The sequence below is a fragment of the Rhinatrema bivittatum genome, chromosome 9 (assembly GCF_901001135.1).
Source record: "Rhinatrema bivittatum chromosome 9, aRhiBiv1.1, whole genome shotgun sequence".
In the NCBI taxonomy this organism is placed as follows: Eukaryota; Metazoa; Chordata; class Amphibia; order Gymnophiona; family Rhinatrematidae; genus Rhinatrema; species Rhinatrema bivittatum.
Window position 1 is genome coordinate 36,358,788 of NC_042623.1, and position 24,332 is coordinate 36,383,119.

Here is a 24,332-nt window from a genome sequence, read left to right on the forward strand (position 1 = left end):
TTAAAGTTGTCATTTGGGGGAAAGAATGGGGTGATGTGGTTTCAGGCTCTCTAAACAAACTCTTGATTCCTCAGGCATCCTTCCCCTTGGTAGCTTTCTCATCCTTAAGAAAAAGGAGTCTCTGAAAACTAAGATCCTAATATATCCCCTACTGGACTGAAAAGTGATGAAGGAGAATTATGAGACCCTGATTTCTGTAGAAAGAAATCTAATGATCACTCCAGATATATATTACTAAGACTAAAGATTTAAGCACACAAATACACACCAAATGTTGATTCCAATATCAATATGTCTCCTCTTTCTTAACTCTTCACTGGAAAAAACAGGTGAAACTGGCAATAGCATCGGTGCGTGTCCCTTTTAGTGTAAAACTTTTTATTAACCAAAGATACCAAATACACAAATCTTCAGAGTGCAATGTTTCTTATGCACTCCGAAGGTAAGTCAGAAAAACAGTAAAGCATTTTCACTTTCACCTTCTTCTATCCTCTCCACCCCCCCCCCCCCAACCTTGCAGCCCAGAACAAATCCATGTGCCCCTCTATTCCATCCTTAACATCCCCCCAATTACGTGATGGAAGCAGGATTTGTACGCATATGTGCATGTACATTTCAAATAGGGCGCACATGTACACGCTTTCAGCCTATCTGATACCATGCATGCATACATGCGCCTAGCTGCCAATATAAAATAAGTGTGGTATCAAATAGGCTAAAAGCACATACATGTGCACCCTGTTTGAAATTATGCGTACATATGCACGTAAATCCTGCTTCCATCATGTAAGTGGGCCAGTGAAGCCCCAGTATCCCACAACTAGTACACTTCCCCCTAACACAGAAGATTTAGGAAGACAGGGCAGGTAAGAAAAGGGTTTTTTTTTTTGGCCCAGCAGAGCTGTGTAGATGTGTATGAGAAAAACCCTTGTTTTATTGCTTGCGATAATAGCTAGTAGTAACCCAACACGAATGCTGGAATGAAGTGATACAGTCCCGATACTTCAAATCAGTATATAATGACAACGTTTATTCCATTCAAATTCGGCAACTCCATTTCAACGTGATAGCACGGATTATAAGTCAGGATATATCTATCAATGGATGAACCCCGCCAGACCCCCAAAAAGAACAGTGACCTTTGCTCAATCATCAGACGATTCGTCTGGCGAAGAATCTGTGGTTCCGCCACTACAAGGCATTCAACCCAATGCTGGCTCATCATCATCCTCCTCTATTGCTGCTGCTTTTTTAGATCCAGTACCGGCTCCTCGCAACAACCGGGGGTCGAGATCGCGAGGTCGTCCACCGATGAATTCACGATCCACTCGCACCACACGATAACAACAGGACCCTTGGCAATAAACTCAAACATAGTGTTTAACCTCTCTTCTAGAACGCTATCACATGATGAGTTAAATCTGTTGGCAAAAGGTTTATCGTTCGTACCTACTGTTAAAGTGGATATTTTTGATGTACAAGTTCATTTGTACCGTTTCTTTAGACTGCTTAAACTCAAATTATTTTATTCAGATTTCCATCCGCCGCAGGATAATTCATTAGTCACGGTGAAATCTAGATGGGTCCCTCCTGGCCCAGTAGATCCCATGCTTTCTGCTTTTGAGAAGTTGGTACAGAAGGATATTAAACTACTTGTACAAGAACATCAATACATCCACTTTAACCTATCAAGACATGAAAAAACCCTTTTGTCGTCCTTATCGGAGGACCCGTCTATTATCATTAAATCGGCAGACAAGGGAGGGGGAGTGGTAGTCTTGAATAGGGCGGACTATAAAGCTGAAGTTCTTCGTCAGCTGCAGGACACATCCTTTTACCTTCCCCTACCTTTAGACCCGACAGAAACATTGAAAATAGAGATTGCCTCGATAGTGCAGGATGCTGTTTCCCATCATTATATCACCAGTAAGGAAGCTACCTTTCTAACCACTCAATGCCCTACTATACCAGTATTTTATGTACTTCCAAAGATTCACAAGTCTCTTGTAAACCCTCCTGGGCGCCCGATAGTATCAGGGATTGGCTCGGTTTTGGAGCCCCTCTCACAGTTTGTGGACATTTTCTTGAGACCTTTTGTTCCAACTATAAAATCATATGTACGTGATTCCTCCCATCTAATTACTTTACTAGATTGTGCCAACTTTCCTTCTAACCCTTTTTTATTTATCACCTTGGATATTGTTTCCCTGTATTCAAACATGTTTCATAGCTCTCTGAGATTCACGTACCGTAGAGGGAGAAACCTCCGGGACATCCTGACTAGTTCTGATTTTTTACAACATCGTTCCAGTGGCACACAGACAGGAACCCACAGACCGTGTGGGAGCTGTTCCGTGTGTAAACATACCACCATACTGTCTCAGTTTACTGAACCCCTTACTGCAAAGAGCTATATCTTGCGTCATGATTCGGACTGTGCCTCAGCTGGCGTAATATATATCATACGCTGTCCTTGTGATAAGCTTTATGTGGGAAAAACTAAAAGACAGATCCGTACTCGGGTGATCGAACATAGATCAAACATAAAACACTCCCGCACTTTGGCCCCACTTGTTGATCACTGGATGTCTCACTCTCATACAGTATCTGATTTATTTTTCTTTGTTTTAGAAATAGTTCCCCCCTCCCTGCGTGGTGGGGATTTCGACGCTTTACTACTGCGTTGTGAACAGAGATGGATACATCGCTTAGAGAGTGTTTCACCAAGGGGCCTTAACAAAGAAATCGAATGGTTTCATTTCACTTGATTCTGATAGGCTACAGCTGTTTCTTATCCACATATGATTGGTCGGTTGTTCCTCGATTCTGATTGGTCTGTAGAATCTGGTTGGCGCGAGTTTTGACAGCTTTTAAGTTGCTTGCGATCCTTCCTCCATTGCACTCCATGCCAGGAACGTATGAATTCCGTCTAAAGGTAATAACCTGTATGTGTATTCATCTGTTATGTATTCTGTACCGTTACCATTATTAATACAGTCCTTTATAATTGTTTTTAGATTTCTTGTAAAACACTACGGGTATCCCTCCCGACGCAGCCGCTGGCGAAACACGGGTCCGTGTCGGGGGACCCCGAGTGCATATAAGACTGTTCGTATAACAATGGAGTTGCCGAATTTGAATGGAATAAACGTTGTCATTATATACTGATTTGAAGTATCGGGACTGTATCACTTCATTCCAGCATTCGTGTTGGGTTACTATGTTCACTGTTTGAATGCTGGCCGCAGCTCGGTAGCTTGTGGTTTGCGATAATAGCTGCCATAATAGCCACAACCTGCAATAACAGCTCTATCCCGCCATAAAAACTTTTTTCCCTTCTACCGCCAAAACAGGTGTTATTATTTCTGCCGTTAAATCCCGCGTGCATTACATTTTCGTGACATGCTGTAGGAGTCCCTCATTTATATAAAAAGCTTGCTTTTGCATGCTCATTATAATATTTGCATACAAATGCTCAATGGGATAAAGATCATGTGTTTATCGTGCAATAGACCCCTTTTATCTCATAATACAGCCCTTATGCGATTTTATGAATGACCCTGTAAGCATCTTTCCTGATGTGGCAAAATTGATATAACAGTGTAGAATGATACTTCTTCAAATGCACCAATATGTAACATCTATAGGTGCTCCTTTTTTCCTTAAAATTTAATGTTTGTACCTTATCATTTATAAGGGAGACAAATGTTTTTTGACCTTGTTCAATTAGAATCATTTCTTTATGATAAAATAATCTCTTCTCTTTTGTTTTTGTTTTGGGGTTTTTTGGAGTCTGTGGATTGATTGTTGGCGCCTATGAGGTTAAGAGAAGATTTTAGTTATCTGATTTTTTTTTCTGTTTACCCTTTTCCAACTTTTCTTGTTTCCTTCCCCCTATATTGTGGGCTGGTCTCTCTTAGTGGTATATATTTATGAAATAGCTTCACAACTCTCATTACATTTTTCTTTTTGTTTTGTGGATTTTTGCATTTTTAATCCCTCCCTATTTAGTTGGGATTGGTCCTGCTCCCCAATAAATATTGGGTTGAGCATGCTCCAAGCCATTTCTCTGTTTGTTGGTCTCTGGTTCACTTGGGTTTTGTTTGCTGTGCACTGTTTTGAGAGAGGAAGTTTTTGGAGTTGTCCCAGTGGGCTTCACAGCCCACATAAAGGGACCTATGAAGGATAATGTCTCAAGGAGACCTCACAGACCCAGCAGACTGAAGAAGGAGTACATGTTCTTGTTTGAGAGAGTTGAGTGAATCTTTGGAGAGTTTTGACCAGCTCTCATTAGCCCTCCTGCTCTAAGGGATAGGATTGTAATTGTTTGGCCTACAACTAGTTAACAGTGGGACTAAAGAACTGGGATTTTTGTGAGAAAGTTGATACTCTCGGCATTTTGAGAAAAGAGATTTTTTCCTTTCTCACAGGACAAGCAGGATGGTTGTCCTCACAAATGGGTGACATCGAGGATGGAGCCCACCACGGAAAACTTCTGTCAAAGTTTAACAGAACTTTGACTGGCCCCTACTGGGCATGCCTAGCACGGCACTGACCCTGCAGCCAGCAGGGGTCTCCCTTCAGTCTTCTTTTTTCCGCGCAGCAGTTGCCACGCGGCGAAAGGAGCTCTTAACCACGTTCCTGACAGGAATTCGGTACTTTATTTCTGAAGAAAATTTGCCCCTCAGGGGTCTCCCTTCGACAAATTTTTTCAACCTCGCGGAAATCCGGTAAGTTTTTTGCCGATTTTGATCGACTTACGTCGATTTTGGCCCTTGAGGCCTGTCGACAATCACCGATCCCGCGACTAAATTTTTGGCCCAAGGCCATGGCGACGGGGTTCCGTCGATGTCCGGATTGCACCCGGACTATGTCAATCACAGACCCCCATAGGGTCTGTGTTTTGTGTTTAGGCAGCGAGCATGATGTCCTGACTTGCACCAAATGTGCCTTAATGACACCCAAAGGTCGCAAAGCCAGGATGGAGAAGATGGGGCTCCTCTTCCATGCTCGCACCCCAACGCCATCGATAGCATCGACGTCATCGGAACCGGCACCATCGAAGTTGCACCATCATCGTCAACCCTCCGGTGACCGTCCACCATCGATGACTTCTCGGCCGTCGACTCCTGTCCCCTCCCCGGATGGGCGAGGAGATCGGAAGGAAAAACATCGCCATAGATGGCACAAGTCTCGGCCCGTCGAGGATCCAGAACCATCGACCTCCGTACAGACCGAGCCACCGACTAAAAAGCCTCGATCAGACCTGGCACCGTCCACGTCTCGTTCGCAGGCACCGAGGAAACCCTCACCCCCTCGGGGTGTGGGAGCCGTGATCCCACCGGTTACGGTGGTCCCTCCAGCTCAGCCTCAGCCTCCCTCTCCCGTCGAGCCAGGTATCGTTACCCCTGGTCTCCAGGCAGAACTGGACCGGCTGGTCCAGGAGGCCATCGAAAAAGCGATGCAGAAGTTCCAACCTCCACCGGCACCTGCTCCGGCCCCGATTCCGGCACCGACTCCGGCACCGACTCCGCCACCGAGGAGGGAACCGACCACCGAGCCACTGGTAGAAGCTCTAGCACCGCTACTGCACCGCATGGAGGCGCTTATAACGGCCCTTCCATCGGTGATTTCAGTAGCACCGACAACACCACCGTCTCCGACAGGATTATCATCGGGAGGGGAAACACCGTTCATAATTCCCCCTTCAGGGGTGGTCCCATCGGTGCCTTCTCGTCTCTCGCCACCGATATATCCTTCGACTCCATCGATTCCAAGGCCGGCACCGATTCCATCGACAGCACCGAAGCCCTCGATGCTGTTCCCAGTTCCGCCTTCAGCACCGATGCCATCGAGATTCCACTCGATGCCCTCGGTGGTTCCTCCTAATATCCCAGATCCTCAACCAGGACCTTCAGGGCTTCAAGCCCCACATGATCCCTATGATACCTGGGGTGATGATACATCTTCTGACACGGATTTACCTTCACCACCGTCTCCTACAGAGAGTAGAAAGTGTTCTCCTCCTGAGGATCTCTCGTTTATTAATTTTGTGAAGGAGATGTCGGAAATAGTACCTTTTCAGCTACAATCTGAAAAAGATGACAGGCACCAGATGATGGAACTGCTCCAATTTCTGGATGCTCCTAAAATCATCGCTTCCATCCCTATTCACCAGGTATTTCTGGATCTTCTAAAGAAAAACTGGGAATCTCCTTCATCTGTTTCACCAGTCAATAAGAAAGCTGACTCCACATATCTTGTCTAGTCAGCACCGGGATTTCAGAAGCCTCAACTGGATCATCGCTCTGTCGTTGTTGAGTCAGCGCAAAAGAAAGCAAAGCGTCTAAAGCCACACTCTTCAACACCACCTACCAAGGACAATAAATTCCTGGATAGTGTAGGAAGAAAGGTGTATCATGGAGCTATGTTGATTTCACGCATAGCTTCGTATCAGCTTTACATGACTCAATATAACAGAGCCATCCTAAAACAGATGCAAGAATATGCGGACACCTTGCCTGACCAATATCAACCACAGCTTCAAGCCCTTCTTAACAAAGGGTTTGAAGCCGGGAAGCATGAAATTAGGACGGCATATGACATCTTCGATGCTTCCACAAAAGTTTCAGCCACAGCCATCTCAGCCAGACGTTGGGCTTGGTTAAAATCATCCAACCTTCGCCCAGAGGTCCAGGATCGTCTATCTGATTTACCCTGCCTAGGGGACAATTTGTTTGGAGAACAAATTCAGCAAATTGTAGCTGAATTAAAAGATCACCACGAGACGTTGAAACAACTCTCATCCACTCCATCTGATGTGACCTCCAAACAACCATCTAAGAAGGACTCTAAAAAGTCATTCTTTAGGCCACGTCGATATTATCATCCATCGGCTAAGCCTCGACCTGCACGGTCTTCCAACAGAGCTCAGCCACGCCAGCCTCGGAAGCAAAGACCTACTGTAGCCCCACCCCCTGGGCCTGCGGCGGGCCTTTGACTTCCCTGTAGAGAGCACGTGCCAGACCCCTCTTCCAGCCATCCCTGTGGGAGGTCGACTGTGCCACTTTTTAGACCGCTGGATACAGATCACCTCAGATCAGTGGGTGCTAGCAATTATAGCACAGGGTTACCACCTCAACTTCACTACTCTTCCGGCAGACTCCCCGCCTCTACAAGCATGGAGTCTGACCAGCCACTTGGCTCACTTACAACAAGAAGTATCCCTTCTTCTGCAATCAAATGCTATAGAACCCGTCCCTCCCTCTCAGCAAGGAAAGGGATTCTACTCCAGGTACTTCCTGATACCAAAGAAATCAGGGGGGCTTCGTCCCATCTTAGACCTTCGAGCCCTCAACAAGTACCTTCAAAAAGAGAAGTTCAAGATGGTAACCCTGGGCTCGCTTCTCCCTCTGCTGCAAAGAGGGGATTGGCTATGCTCTCTCGACCTCAAAGATGCTTATACCCACATTGCGATAACCCAATCCCATCGCAAGTACCTGCGTTTTCTGGTGGGCAGAAACCATTACCAATATCGAGTACTACCTTTCGGCCTGGCGTCTGCACCACGGGTCTTTACCAAATGTTTTGTCGTGGTAGCAGCATTCCTCAGAAAGGAAGGTGTCCACGTCTACCCCTATCTGGACGATTGGTTAATCAGGGCCTCCACCCAACAGATTGCTCAATCCTCCCTAAAATTGACAATTCAAACACTCCTTTCCTTAGGGTTTCTTGTCAATTACGAGAAATCTTGCTTAGTCCCTTCTCAAACCTTATTTTTCATTGGGGCGGACTTGGACACCTTACAGGCAAAGGCCTACCTTCCTCATCAAAGGGTCCAGACTCTAATATCCCTAGCTCGCCAGCTCCAGTCTCAAAACACTGCCACGGCTCGCCAATTCCTCGTTCTCCTAGGACACATGGCATCCTCGGTTCAAGTCACTCCCATGACACGACTAGCCATGAGAGTTACCCAATGGACTCTGCGACATCAATGGATTCAAGCTCTTCAGCCTCTGTCCACCATTGTCACAATTACACAAGCGCTACGCCTGTCCTTAACCTGGTGGACGACTCAAGTCAACCTCCTGCAGGGCTTACCTTTTCTTCTACCAGATCCCCAAGTAATCCTAACCACCGATGCTTCCCACACCGGTTGGGGAGCCCATGTGGACAAGTTACATACTCAGGGACTCTGGTCTCAAGAAGAAGCCGAGCACCAGATAAATTTCTTGGAACTGCGAGCAATCCGCTACGCGCTCAGAACTTTCCAAGCTCACCTATCGAATCAGATAATCTTGATCCAGACAGACAACCAGGTGGCCATGTGGTACATAAACAAGCAGGGAGGCACAGGCTCCTTCCTTCTGTGTCAGGAAGCTGCGCAGATTTGGGCAGAAGCCCTCTCCCACTCCATGTACCTCAGGGCCACCTACCTGCCGGGAATAGACAATGTATTGGCAGACCAGCTGAGCCGTGTCTTCCAACCACACGAGTGGTCACTCAATCCTCTCGTAGCGACCTCTCTGTTTCACAAGTGGGATTATCCTGACATAGACCTCTTTGCGTCTCCTCAGAACCACAAAGTGGACAATTACTGCTCTCTCCTTCGGAGCCAGCACTCTCGGCCGAGGGATGCCTTCTCCCTCAAGTGGGCGACCGGTCTGCTTTATGCATTCCCTCCACTTCCTCTTCTGTCGAGGACTCTCGTGAAGCTACGCCAGGACGGAGGAACCATGATCCTGATAGCACCGCACTGGCCACGCCAAGTGTGGTTTCCCATACTCCAGGATCTCTCCATCTGCAGGCACATTCCCTTGGGAAAGGACCCGCATCTACTCACTCAAAACGACGGATGCCTCCTCCATCCCAACCTCCAGGCCTTGTCCCTGACGGCATGGATGTTGAAAGGTTAGTCCTTCAGCCTTTTAACCTTTCGGATTCGGTTTCTCGTGTCCTGATAGCTTCGCGAAAGCCCTCCACCAGAAGATCCTATTCATATAAATGGAAAAGGTACACATCATGGTGCACTTCTCAGTCCCTTGATCCCCTTTCCTGTCCAATCTCTAAATTCTTGGACTATTTATGGCATCTATCAGAATCAGGTCTTAAAACCTCTTCCATAAGGATGCATGTCAGTGCGGTAGCCGCCTTCCATAAAGGTATCGAGGGTGTCCCTATTTCAGTACAACCCCTGGTAACACGCTTTCTTAAAGGCTTGCTCCATCTGAAGCCACCCTTACGTCCTCCGGCCCCATCTTGGGACCTTAATCTGGTTCTTGGTCGTCTAATGAAACCACCTTTCGAACCTCTGCACTCCTGTGACTTGAAATACCTCACTTGGAAAGTGTTATTCCTTTTGGCTATCACTTCAGCTCACAGGGTTAGTGAATTACAGGCCCTAAGGTACCTAAGGTAGTTTCTGAGTTTCATATCAATCAATCCATAATACTACCTATCTTTTTTCCCAGGCCCCACTCCAACTCCGGGGAACAGACTCTGCATACCCTAGACTGTAAACGAGCTCTAGCTTTTTATCTAGACTGTACAGTTGCTCACAGGAAGAGCACTCAATTATTTGTCTCTTTCCATCCTAACAAGTTAGGACAACCTGTGGGTAAGCAGGCTCTTTCCTCCTGGTTGGCGGACTGCATTTCTTTTTGCTATCAGCAAGCTGGCATTCCTTTTCAAGACCGTGTTAAAGCACACTCTGTGAGGGCCATGGCGACTTCAGTAGCACACCTTCGATCGGTGCCGCTTCCTGACATCTGTAAAGCTGCAACCTGGAGTTCTCTCCATACCTTTGCAGCCCACTATTGTTTGGACAAAGCTGGAAGACAGGACTCCATCTTCGGCCAATCTGTCTTGCGTAACCTTTTTCCAACGTGATGTACCAACACCCTTCCACCTGCCCGGTAGGGTGCGGATGCCCTTTCCCAAATTACACCCCAGTTGTTATGCCTTTTGCACGCCGTTGGGTGCCTTTGGTGCAAGTCAGGACATCCTCAGCTCGGTACTCACCCATTTGTGAGGACAACCATCCTGCTTGTCCTGTGAGAAAGCAAATGTTGCTTACCTGATGTAACAGGTGTTCTCACAGGACAGCAGGATGTTAGTCCTCACGAAACCCGCCCGCCACCCCGCGGTGTTGGGTTCGTTTTATTTTTACTTTTTAGGCACTGCCTGTAGCTTTGAAAATCAGACTGAAGGGAGACCCCTGCTGCCTGCAGGGTCAGTGCCGTGCTGGGCATGCCCAGTAGGGGCCAGTCAAAGTTCTGTTAAACTTTGACAGAAGTTTTCCGTGGTGGGCTCCATCCTCGATGTCACCCATTTGTGAGGACTAACATCCTGCTGTCCTGTGAGAACACCTGTTACATCAGGTAAGCAACATTTGCTATCTCTTAGCCTCCCAGCGCAAATACATTTTTATTTACATGAAATGGGCCGTGTTTTTTGGGGGGGAGGGGGGGGCTAGTTCAGCCGCATAGGGCCTTTGCAACTGGGATGGGAGGAAGGCAGGGGACAGGCTGAAATGAGGTTGTTTTTTTTAAGAAAACTAACTTAACCAGATATATTCTTGGGGGGAGGAGCCAAGATGGCCGACGGTGAGGAACGCTAAGAAGAGCTCCTCTGCCGCGGTTGCCTTCTATTTCCTTATTTTACATTTCCTGGTTCCTTTGATGCCGCATACGAAGCATAAGGCCAAGCTGCGGGGGGCCGGTGATAGCCACCCGAATCTGGGAGACCTGCAGATGCAGATAGAGGGCATCTGCAGGCCTCCCAGATTCGGGTGGCTATCACCGACCCCCGCGGCCCCCGGATGAGATCGCTGGTGGAGATAACACAGAGCAAATGCCATCTCCGCAGATCGAGGGAATATCGTTGGCCCCAGGGGCACCTAAAACGCCTTCCCCTCCTGGAAATGAGCATAGAATCCATCTGCTCAGGAAGGAGAGCTACCGAGCTGATGCAAGTGCGGGGCCAATGGAGGGTACTAGCGCCGAGGAGCATGGGCCTTCCTTGGAAGTAACAGGAGGAGTGAGCCCGGTTGGAGAGATTGTGGAGAGGGTCGTTCCTGATCTTGTGAGTAGATCTTCAACCCCGAAACCACAGCCCGAGGGCGAAATAAGGAGCAGAGATGGTGCAGATTGGAAGTCAAGTCTCCCAACTTGGAATTCATTAAACCTTCTGTAATAATGCTAGAAGTTCTTTGGCAGGCTATAAAATCATTGGAAATGTCTATTCTTAACCTTATAAAAGTGTTTGTGGAAACAAATATAAAAGTTTCAGCTAATGAGAACTCTATCTCTCAGTGCGGGACTAAGTTAAATGTATTTACTGAACTTGAAAAAATACAATCTAACATGGTTCAGTCAGACTCAATAACAGCTAAAAGATTAGAAAATATTGAAAACAATTTGAGGAGCTGTAATCTTTGTGTGGAATATTTTCCTCTTATTAAATCTTTACCTGTTACTGATCTGTTTAAGAGCTATCTGTTACAGGTTTTGAAATTGCCTGAATCTATCATGCCGGTGATTACTAAAATTTATTATTTACCTAAGTCTGAGGGGTTAACATTGAATATTATTCCAAAAGAAGCCTCATTAAATCTCACTCAAATATTCGAACAGTCGCATGAGATGGTAGTTAACAGACATGGAACTCTATTGGTTACATTTGCATTTCTTTCTGATCGAAATACCATTCTACGATTCTTTTTCCGTAATTGTGAGTTAATGTTTTACGGACAGAAATTGTGGATTTCTCCAGACATGACGAGGCAAACACAACTTCGTAGAAAAAAATGTTTGTCAATGCGTGATGAGGTTATATCTAAAGGGGCTAACTTCATGTTACAGTATCCATGTAAATGTAATATCAAGCTGGGGGATGTTAAATATCTTTTTTTGAACCTTCACAATTACGGGTCTTTCTAGACTCGCACACCTAGTATGCTTAGAATGTTTAGGCAAAAAGTAATATTGGGGTATATGCTTACTTACCTCGTACTTTTTTTTTACGTATTTCAGTTAATTGCTCTTCATAAGGATCTCCTCCCCCCTCCCCCCCCCCCCTACCTGTTTGAGTATGTGGCATATTTTGTATTTTTCCTTGACAGTTTCTTGTAAAAGAATTGTAAATGCTCATTTTTCCTGATGGATGTCATTAAGATGTAATTATTGATATCTTATTGTAAAATGCAACAAAAATTAAATTAAAAAAAAACAACCCCCCTCCCCCCAGATATATTCTTTTTGAATATATCTGGTCAAGTCTAAAGTTATATGGCTAACTATAGCCGAATAACTTTAGACAGAACTGGCGATATTTAAAAGAATATCTGGGTATGTTTAAAGTTATCCAGCTATGGTTAGTCAGATAGCTTTAATTGGAGAATTTCAGTGAGACCTTTATCTCACTGAATTACAGGACAAATTCCGATTAATGCTAGCTGGATAACTTGTCCACTAAATATCCTACTGAATATGGACCCCTTTGTTAATTGTGTCTGAGAAATTTTCCCTGACTCAGCCTTTCTGTCTCACTTTCTCTCCACAGTGCTGAGTATTGGCGAGGGTGGATTTTGGGAGGGAACAGTGAAAGGACGCACCGGCTGGTTTCCGGCAGAATGTGTTGAGGAGGTGCAGATGCGACAGTATGATCCCCGACAAGGTAAGTGTATCCAATGCAGCTGGAATTCCATTGACTGCCAGATGTGACATTCTGAAGCAACAATGTCCTGTCACAGATGGGCCCGAAATCAACAGATGTGTTTGAAGTGAAGAGCAGAATGTGATTACGTTGTACTGTTGGGTACAAAGCATCAATAAAGTTTCTGTGTTATATAGAAGAGAGGCAGGTATTCCCTGCCTCACCTGCACATAACATAGACATTCTGTATAGGTATATGAATAGATTCCTTTGTTTTCATTTTTTTAAATTTTATTTTATTTTTCCAGGGAATTTATCAGTGTTTATTATAATGAACAAAACAGGGAGAAAAAACACTGAAATAAAATTAATATTTTCCCATTGATTTATTTCCATTTTTCTTTGTTTTAATAAATACTGATAAATTACTTAGAAAAATAAAACACAAACTGAAAATGAAGATTCCTATTTATAAAACAACAGAAAACCTAAAGGAGTACTCATTCAAGGTCATCTAGCATAATTTTTTTCATTCCCATTAAGTAACAGGCCAGAGATCATTTTTTGGAATAGCATGTATGTCTATTGGATATGCCAGACTTGTAAATTACACCAGGATCAAACTCACAGAGCAGTACAGTATTTTCGTGCATAGCTGCACACATATGAGCACAAACAGCCACATGTAGAAGTATTCTAGAGAATGTGTATGAAGTACACAGAGCTGTATACATAGGTATTGTATAGCAGAGTTATACAGTATATAGCACATGGAAGAATGTTCATTAATTATAAAATGTCAATGATAAAATCCAAAGAAGAGAATACAGAAAACCAAAAACTCCTCAGTATGCTGTACTATAATTCGCTTAGAAATGAAATTCTCTCTAATAAGATTATACTTAAAAGAAACATGCTCCATGGTAAGACCGCACCTTGAATACTGTGTGTAGTTCTGGTCACCGCATCTAAAAAAGGATATAGCTGCACTGGAGAAAGTGCAGAGAAGGGTGACCAAAATTATATGGGGCATGGAATGGCTGCCCTATGAGGAAAGGCTAAAGATGTTAGGGCTGTTCAGCTTGGAGAAGAGACGACTGCGGGGGGATATGATAGAAGTCTACAAAATCATGAAACGACTTGAACAAGTTAATGTAAATCGGTTATTTACTCTCTCAGATAATAGAATGACCAGGGGGTACTCCATGAAGTTAGCAAGTAGCTCATTTAAAACAAATCAAAGAAAATTATTTTTCACTCAGCACATAGTTAAATCTGGAATTCATTGCCAGAGGATGTGGTTTCAACAGTTAGTGTTACTGGATTTAAAAAAGGTTTGGGTAAGTTCTTAGAGGTTAAATCCATAAACTGCTATTACTGTAATTATTAAGCAATAGTAGCTTGTGATCTAATGTTTGGGTACTTGCCAGGAACTTGTGACTTGGATTGGCCACTGTTGAAAACAGGATACTGAGTAGGGATGTGAATCGTTTTTCAACGATTAAAATTATCGTCCGATAATGTTTATATCGTCTTAAATCGTTATAGAACACGATACAATAGAAATTCTAACGATTTATCGTTAAAAATCGTTAAATCGTGTTAGTGCGCACTAACTCGATTTAGTGCGCACTAACTGAAAATGATACAAATAAACACTTTCCAGGTCACTGAAGGTCAGTTAGGAATGAATATGTGTTCCTATTGGCTGGCTGCCCTCTTATCTATTGATGTTACCACTGAGGTGATGGTTGGGGGGATGGGAAATGGAACTGGAAACTAACGAACACCAACAGAAAATGAAACAAAGTGTTCACACTTCCAGGTCAGTAAAGGTCACTTAGGAATGAATATGTATGTATGTATTCCTATTGGCTGGCTGTGCTCTTATCTATTGATGTTACCAATATGGTTGGGGGGATGTGAAATGGAAACAGTTGGAAGCTTGACAAAGAAAGTAATGTAATGATCAGCACTCACCTGACTAGAACTTGTTTTGTTTATTATTTTTGTTAGCAGGCACCTGAAATGCTAGTGCATGTTGAATTTGCCAATCACTGTGCATTTTAGAAAGGTGGTCCTGGCTGGAACTGTACACAGTTCAAATATATGTAATTGATTGTTGGTAAGTGTATTTTTTAAGTAGCCACACTGGCACCAGTATGTTTACTTTTCCTCCTACTTAACTCACTAGCTCAGCTTTGTAAGAAGGGCTTCTCTGCTTGTGTGTTGTTTTTGTTTGGTGTGAGGAGAGCAGAAACATCAGATCTTTATTCAATCTACTACAGTTATCTCTTACAGTGCCCTATCCCTATTAATGCCAGGAGTGTTGTGATCTTCCTGCACACAGTGCCCTAACCCTGATACCAGTCTGAGACAGCTCCCTCCCTGCATTACTAGTGAGAGGCTGGCTTCACAGACAGGGGGGAGCTGCCTGACCCTCACTCCTGACTTCCCCCATGTCCCAGCTAGTGAATGGTGTGTGGGTGAGGGGGGGGGGGAGGATGGTGAAGTCTGAGACAGCTCCCTCCCTGCATTACTAGTGAGAGGCTGGCTTCGCAGACAGGGGGGAGCTGCCTGACCCTCACTCCTGACTTCCCCCATGTCCCAGCTAGTGAATGGTGTGTGGGTGAGGGGGGGGGGGGAGGGATGGTGAAGTCTGAGACAGCTCCCTCCCTGCATTACTAGTGAGAGGCTGGCTTCACAGACAGGGGGGGAGCTGCCTGACCCTCACTCCTGACTTCCCCCATGTCCCAGCTAGTGAATGGTGTGTGGGTGAGGGGGGGGGGGGGGGGGGAGGATGGTGAAGTCTGAGACAGCTCCCTCCCTGCATTACTAGTGAGAGGCTGGCTTCACAGACAGGGGGGAGCTGCCTGACCCTCACTCCTGACTTCCCCCATGTCCCAGCTAGTGAATGGTGTGTGGGTGAGGGGGGGGGGAGGATGGTGAAGTCTGAGACAGCTCCCTCCCTGCATTACTAGTGAGAGGCTGGCTTCACAGACAGGGGGGAGCTGCCTGACCCTCACTCCTGACTTCCCCCATGTCCCAGCTAGTGAATGGTGTGTGGGTGAGGGGGGGGGGAGGATGGTGAAGTCTGAGACAGCTCCCTCCCTGCATTACTAGTGAGAGGCTGGCTTCACAGACAGGGGGGAGCTGCCTGACCCTCACTCCTGACTTCCCCCATGTCCCAGCTAGTGAATGGTGTGTGGGTGAGGGGGGGGGGGGAGGATGGTGAAGTCTGAGACAGCTCCCTCCCTGCATTACTAGTGAGAGGCTGGCTTCGCAGACAGGGGGGAGCTGCCTGACCCTCACTCCTGACTTCCCCCATGTCCCAGCTAGTGAATGGTGTGTGGGTGAGGGGGGGGGGGAGGATGGTGAAGTCTGAGACAGCTCCCTCCCTGCATTACTAGTGAGAGGCTGGCTTCACAGACAGGGGGGAGCTGCCTGACCCTCACTCCTGACTTCCCCCATGTCCCAGCTAGTGAATGGTGTGTGGGTGAGGGGGGGGGGGGAGGATGGTGAAGTCTGAGACAGCTCCCTCCCTGCATTACTAGTGAGAGGCTGGCTTCACAGACAGGGGGGAGCTGCCTGACCCTCACTCCTGACTTCCCCCATGTCCCAGCTAGTGAATGGTGTGTGGGTGAGGGGGGGGGGGGAGGATGGTGAAGTCTGAGACAGCTCCCTCCCTGCATTACTAGTGAGAGGCTGGCTTCGCAGACAGGGGGGAGCTGCCTGACCCTCACTCCTGACTTCCCCCATGTCCCAGCTAGTGAATGGTGTGTGGGTGAGGGGGGGGGGAGGATGGTGAAGTCTGAGACAGCTCCCTCCCTGCATTACTAGTGAGAGGCTGGCTTCACAGACAGGGGGGAGCTGCCTGACCCTCACTCCTGACTTCCCCCATGTCCCAGCTAGTGAATGGTGTGTGGGTGAGGGGGGGGGGGGAGGATGGTGAAGTCTGAGACAGCTCCCTCCCTGCATTACTAGTGAGAGGCTGGCTTCGCAGACAGGGGGGAGCTGCCTGACCCTCACTCCTGACTTCCCCCATGTCCCAGCTAGTGAATGGGTGTGTGGGTGAGGGGGGGGGGGGAGGATGGTGAAGTCTGAGACAGCTCCCTCCCTGCATTACTAGTGAGAGGCTGGCTTCACAGACAGGGGGGAGCTGCCTGACCCTCACTCCTGACTTCCCCCATGTCCCAGCTAGTGAATGGTGTGTGGGTGAGGGGGGGGGGGGGAGGATGGTGAAGTCTGAGACAGCTCCCTCCCTGCATTACTAGTGAGAGGCTGGCTTCGCAGACAGGGGGGAGCTGCCTGACCCTCACTCCTGACTTCCCCCATGTCCCAGCTAGTGAATGGTGTGTGGGTGAGGGGGGGGGGGAGGATGGTGAAGTCTGAGACAGCTCCCTCCCTGCATTACTAGTGAGAGGCTGGCTTCACAGACAGGGGGGAGCTGCCTGACCCTCACTCCTGACTTCCCCCATGTCCCAGCTAGTGAAAGGTGTGTGGGTGAGGGGGGGGGGAGGATGGTGAAGTCTGAGACAGCTCCCTCCCTGCATTACTAGTGAGAGGCTGGCTTCACAGACAGGGGGGAGCTGCCTGTCCCTCACTCCTGACTTCCCCCATGTCCCAGCTAGTGAATGGTGTGTGGGTGAGGGGGGGGGGGAGGATGGTGAAGTCTGAGACAGCTCCCTCCCTGCATTACTAGTGAGAGGCTGGCTTCACAGACAGGGGGGAGCTGCCTGACCCTCACTCCTGCCTTCCCCCATGTCCCAGCTAGTGAATGGTGTGTGGGTAAGGGGGGGGGGGGGAGGATGGTGAAGTCTGAGACAGCTCCCTCCCTGCATTACTAGTGAGAGGCTGGCTTCACAGACAGGGGGGAGCTGCCTGACCCTCACTCCTCCGGGGTATTGTGATCTTCCTGCACACAGTGCCCTATCCCTGATACCAGGGGTGTTGTGATCTTCCTGCATGCAGTGCCCTATCCCTATTAATACCAGGAGTGTTGTGATCTTCCTGCATGCAGTGCCCTATCCCTATTAATACCAGGAGTGTTGTGATCTTCCTGCATGCAGTGCCCTATCCCTGATACCGGGATGTGTGCAAGAAGATCACAACACCCCCGGTATCAGGAATAGGGCACTGTGTGCAGGAAGATCACAACACCCCCAGTATCAGGAATAGGGCACTGTGTGCAGGAAGATCACAACACCCCTGGTATTAGGGATAGGGCACTGTGTGCAGGAAGATCACAACACTCCTGGTATTAATAGGGATAGGGCACTGTGTGCAGGAAGATCACAATACCCCTGGTATCAGGGTTAGGGCACAAGTTCTAGTCACATTGACTGATCACATTACTTGTTTTGTCAAGCTACCAACTGTTTCCATTTCCCATCCCCCATATACTGTCAGTAGGAAACTTGGTAACATGAATAAATAAGAGGGCAGCCAATAGGAATACATATTCATTCCTAAACTGACCTTAACTGACCTGAAAAGTGTCAAATTGTATCATTTTCAGTTAGTGCGCACTAACTCCCGTTAGTGCGCACTAACTCGAGTTAGTGCGCACTAATCGGAAAAAACGATTTTTAACGATTTTTTAACTAAAAAATCGTGCCTAAGACGATTTTCTTGCCCTGCCACACGATTTCTATCGTTAAGACGATATGGAAAACGATTCACATCCCTAATACTGAGCTTGATGGACCCTTGGTCTGGCATTTCTTTTGTTATGTTATGTTAAATATTAGGATCTTCATAATGACAGGCCAAATGCATCACTTCTGGCTCTGACTGTAAGTCATGGTTACAAAGCCCTTGTTTTAATCATTGGTCCTTTTTGTACTGGAATATCTGTTTTTTTAAATAATTTTGTTTGCAATAAAATAAAAGATTCTTATTTTATCTTATGAATCTGTGAACACTGGAACTTGCTGTGCTCAAAACGCTGAGTTCTTTGACTGAAACTGGTCAAACGCTACAATCTCTATGTCCCGTCTTAGTGTCCCAATACATTGGGATTTATAGTCAGAGCAAATCTGATGTATTGTGTTTCCTTTAAGTATAATATTATTAGAGTGAATTTCATTGCTAAGAGAATTATAGTGCAGCATACTGAGGAGTTTCTGTTTTTTTGTTTTGTGGATTATTATGTATAAATCACCATCAGCATACAGTCACAGATTAAGGATAGTGCTTTATAGTCATGGACCAGTGATTATTATTTATAAAGCACCTTCAGTATACATAATGCTGTGCCTTTTCTAAGCAATGATTATTTAGAAAGTATCAGTCTTCACAGCTTTGTACAGTTACAGAGCAATAATTATTGTTTTTACAGCATCAGCATGCACTGCACCGTGGAGTCACAGATCAAGCACACACCACGCTTTAGAGTCACAGATCAAAGTTTATTATCTCTGAAGTACTATTAGAATTCACTGTCTTTTTTCCAATTCTTTGCCTATGGGAAAAAATCTTGCTAGATCAGGCCCTTTGTACATACAATGATGGACCGTCAAAGGGCAAGGATTATTATTGTGGGGACCAGATGACGCCATAAATCTGAGACTACCAAGTTTATCATTTTTATTGATGATAAATAGACCTTACTAGTTTCAAAAGTTTGCATCTGAAAATATTCATATCATCACAAAGCAAATACTGAATTCTCTGTTGGTTTTCTTTTAAAGACCTTCTTTTGACAGGCTAAGACATTACTTCATTTCTGTGTTTTGGGCTGAAAAGATTGTTTCTTATTTGAGTCCTTATATCTGGGAGGTCTTTCTGTCTGGGGAAAAACAGTTGTAATTTCGTAGTGTTAGGAACCCAGAGACCATCTCTGTGGTGCCTCTGTCTCTGTGGTGTAAGTGTAAATTACTTGCAGTGGAACTAATGATAACAAAAAGAAATACAATTTTGAAAAGATTCACGAGTAGGGGGAGGGGTTCCAGTTGTCTTGGCTGTTGCAGGCTTGAAATGTCCTATTTTGGGGCCCTTGAGAAAAAAAACTTTGGGGCAGATTTTAAAATATACACGCGCGGCCTACATTTGTGCACGCTACCTGGCGTGCACAAATGTACGCCCGATTTTATAACACGTGCACACAGCTGCGCGCATGTTATAAAATCAGGGGTCGGCGCGCGCAAGGGGGTGCACATTAGTGCACCTTGTGTGCGCCACCAGCTGGCTTTCCCCGTTCCCTCGGTGGGAACTTTCCTCCCCCCCCCCCACCTTCCCCTCCCTTCCCCTACCTGTCCCGCCCCCCAGCCAGAAAAAAAACAACTCTTGTACCTTTATTTCACAAGTTACGCCTGCCAGAGTTAGACGTTACTTGCGCGCGCCGGCCGACTGCCGGCGTGCGATCCCCTGGCCCAGCGGCCTTACAGAAGCCTCTGGCCACGCCCTGCCCTGCCCCTGGACCGCCCCCACCCCTAGACCCCCCATTTTTTCAAGCCCCAGGACTTACATGCGTCCCGGGACTTTATGCGCATCGCCGGCCCTTTTGAAAATAGGCCCGGCGAGCATAACCCCCTACACGCGTAAATCCTCCTGGATTTACGGCATAGGGCTTTTAAAATCTGCTCCTTTAATGGTAACTTTATGTTAATTGGATACAAAAGCTCTAATCTGACACTCCCATAGAAGAAGGAACTTTTATCAGTTATCTGGTGTTACCTAACAATCAGGCTGATACAGCTTTTCTGTGCACCCTCCGACTTAATATCATGGCGATATTAAGTTGAAGGCCCCAAAAGTTAAAAAAAAGTTAAAAATTTTTAAAAAAATTTTTTAAATGGGTCCGCGGCTCGCAGGTTGAAAACCGGATGCTCAATTTTGCCGGCATCCGGTTTCCGAACCCGTGGCTGTCAGCGGGTTTGAGAACCGACGCCGGCAAAATTGAGCGTCGGCTGTCAAACTCACTGACAGCTGCCGCTTCCGTCAAAAAAAGAGGCGCTAGGGACGCGCTAGTGTCCCTAGCGTCTCTTTTTACCGCAGGCCCTAATTTAAATAAATTAAGTTACTGAATCGCGCGCACAGGAGAGTGGCCTGTGTGCGCGCCAGGAGAGCGGGCGCTCGCCCACTCTCTTGCGTGGTTTACTGTATCGACCCGTGTGAATGTTGTGATGAAGTTTGTTGTGGGAAGTTTTCAGACCATCTCAAGAATCACAGGACTTTTCTGCCTCTGCTCTGACAAGCAGGGCAGAAAGCAAACAACAGAGCATAGATGGCCATAGATAACTAAGGAGTAGATTACTGAGTTTTGATTGACAGACACTTCCAGCTATTGCTAAAGAACCATCAGGCTGATGCAATATCAAGCACTGATGCTAGTGCACAGGTTTAATGAGAGCTTGGACGTGCATTTTGGATGCATTAAGAGGATCAGCGTGTCCAAACTCGCGGATAGCTAATAGCGCTCATCACATGTAAATTCCATGTAAATGAGGCAATTAGCTATTACCCTCCGATGCAAAAAATCACTGTGCGTCCAAAGGCACACTTTTTAACCTGGCAATTTTACACTGCCCGGAGCAGGTTTAAAGTCTTCCAGCACATCAAGGGCTCAACATAAAAACAAAAAAACTACTTTTCTGTGGTTCAACCTACTTAGTATAATCACGATACTAAGTAGGAAGAACCACTGAAAGCAGCACCATGCAAAAAAAAAAGTCTTGACATAAAAAAAAATTTGAGGGCACACAATATACACCCACAATATACACGCTCAAGGCTGTGTAATTTGTGCGAGTGTATCATGACAGTAAATTAGCTGCTGTGGTGTAAAACGAACGCTCATAAATTGAGCGTCCGTTTTGGTAACCTGCACACACAGGGCACTTAATACTAATTTATTCACTGCTTCACTTTCTGCTGATTGGTCCATTCAATATCACATGTCAGTGAAAGGACCAATCCCCTTTCAAAAGGGGGGGGGAGGGTGTTGTGAATGCATAGCCACTTCTCCAGAACGCTTGATGCAGAGCACTAGGGTTGCACAAATTATCCATTGCTTGTCCATTTTAGTGTGGCAGCTCATTTGCATATTGCATCAAGCGCCCAGGATAGGTGGATGTGCATGTGTTCAAAAAATGTGCATCCAGTTTGGATGCACGTTTTTTACGCTCATGATATTGCATCGGCCTGCATATGCATTAGAAGCCTTTTGTTATAAGCACTGATAAGCCTTTAGTTTTCTGTGGATTTCCTTCACCTCTATTGGATTAGAATCTCAAGCAGAATTCTATATAGTTCTGTGTCTTTCCTTGATGTGATTGCTCAAGAAGCCATCTCTGCTGCTCTTCATCCTATGTTAGAGCCTTTTTTCTCTTTGAGGAACTTTTCTGCAGTTGCACTTTGAGCTGTGCTTTTTGTAAGCCTCCAAGTTTTGCAGATGTATTCTGCCTTTGAACAGGTGGTGGGGAAAGCTCCATCTCTCTTTCTCTAACCTCCTTCTGAAATCTCTCACCCTTTTTCTACTACCTTCAGAAGTTCCTTTATCACTTTGATCACCATGATCTTATCATTCTGTTTTTGCCTCTCATTAATGCCCTCCCCAGATCCTCCTGCCCTGCCGAGTATTTATTATCCTCTTTCGATGTTCTCTAGAGCTGCCTCCTATCCTGCTGTGTGCTTACCTATTATGCTCTCTCAGTCTTTCACTAATGCCCTTCTCAAAGCCTCCTCCTGCTCTGCTCTGTTTGCAGCTCTCACCCTCGCTCTGCTTCTCATCACTGTGCCCTCAAAGCCTTCCAGTGCTCTACAGAGAGATTGCCTCCTACCCTTTCTCTCCCTGTATTCCATTTATACTCTGTTTGTTCCTCATCCTTTACCATGTCTTTTATCTTTTTCTATGCCTTGCCTCTTCCCTTTACAGTCACTCATCCCTCATATCTTACTCAGTCACTCACTTCTTACACCTACCCTGCCCATCATCTCTTGCACTTCCTTTGGCGTTGCACCATATCCATATAGTCTTGACATTTTTTCCCCTTGGCCTTACCTAGGCAGATTCATCAAAGACTACAGCCATGCCATGGAGAAACTACCTACGGGCCGATACAGAAAAACCCTTGTCCCTAGCGCCTCCTTTTTGACAGAAGCGGCGGCTGTCAGCGAGTTTGACAGCCGACGCTCAATTTTACCGGCATCAGTTCTCGAACCCGCTGACAGCCACGGGTTTGGAAAATGGACACCGACAAAATTGAGCATCCGTCTTCCAACCCGTGGGCCACGGTTAGATTTTTAATTTTTTTTTTAAATGTTTTATTTTTTTTTATTTTGGGGGCCTCTGACTTAATATCACTATGATATTAAGTCGGAGGGTGTACAGAAAAGCAGTTTTTTCTGCTTTTATGTACACTTTCCCGGTGCCGGCCGAAATTAAAATGTACAGTGAAGCTGCACATTTTACTTTCTGTATCGCGCGGAAATGACTAATAGGCCCATCAACATGCATTTGCATGTTGCGAGCGCTATTAGTTTCGGGGGGGGTTGGCCGCGCGTTTTCCACGCGCTATTACCCCTTACTATATAAGGGGTAAAAGTAGCACGTCGAAAATGCGTGGCCAAACGAGGGCTAACAGTGCGCTCAGCCTGAGCGCACTTTACTGCATCGGCCCACTAGTGAGAAGATTACTACTTCAGGCAGTCCTGGGTATCCTTGGAAAGGTTCAGACTATATGCTGGTAAATTAATGTTGCTGAATGTTGTGCTTAAAGAGAGGTGACTAATGATTTGTTGAATTTCTCAGGGCCTCGGAGATGAAAGTACACTGACAGCAACCCTATCTTTAAGTATGTCTGATCGAAATAAATAAAGAGACAGACATTTTCCTTTCCTAAATAAACTCAGGACAGACATGACCCTTCTACAGAAGTAATGCACTTAATGTTGAATTCAGGCATATCCCCACTGGAGCAACCTTTCTCTCCCATAAGGGAAACTTAAGACACTTCTTTCCTTCCCCACTACAAAAGATATATATAAAATGTATAAAAATATCTTTGCAGTCCCCCTTCTCAGTGCAAGTGGTTATCTGGGGAGCATACACAATCCCAGTGCCCAGTCCCAACTCAGTCCTGGCATGGAATTTCCAAAAGGAAGGGAGGGGCAATTTTAATCTACAGGGCCCAAGGCATGTTCCAAAACAAAAATCTTACTAAAATAGTTAAAAAATAGTAAGTTGCAATGCATACAGTCTTTAAGCATGAAAATCTAGACTGCAGTTACTAATATTTCACAATGGGGCTGCCCCTGCTTGTGCACCTTCCTGCGATTTCCTACTCCTTTTTCTGGATTTATGGATTCCCTTGGCCCTGATGTACCTGACTCCCAAGGACCATGATGAACCTGAATCTCCAGGGTTCAATTCTCTCCTACATAACTTTCTCCTTTTCTCCTCTCAGACTCCTTTGAGCTCTTGGATCACTGAAACAACACACCAATTGAGCAACTCTGTCCATCTCTCCCCTTCTACTTCCACATTGAATGTGTAGACTCAGGACAGGCACCTGAAACACAGTTCTCACTTTTCCTTTCTAGATCTTTATTCACCATAAATTTAGATGAGTCCCCTTTTCCCCCATAGAAAGGCAGGCCCAGGGTGAGAGGGCTACTCCTTCAGAGTAGAGTTACTCTCCATCCCACTGCTAGATTTCTCAGGAACAATTATCGCT

The 24,332-nt window shown here is 46.0% G+C and overlaps 1 protein-coding gene across 4 annotated transcripts in view; it reads left to right on the forward strand.

Annotated features, from left to right (window-relative positions):
* SHANK3 (SH3 and multiple ankyrin repeat domains 3) overlaps positions 1-24,332 on the forward strand; it is a 1,690,229-nt gene that overhangs the window by 1,058,744 nt on the left and 607,153 nt on the right. For all 4 annotated transcript variants that reach the window (XM_029615063.1, XM_029615061.1, XM_029615060.1 and 1 more), the window contains one exon: positions 12,562-12,675. In XM_029615063.1, coding sequence (XP_029470923.1) covers positions 12,562-12,675 — 114 coding nt within the window. The remainder of the gene's footprint in view (positions 1-12,561; positions 12,676-24,332) is intronic.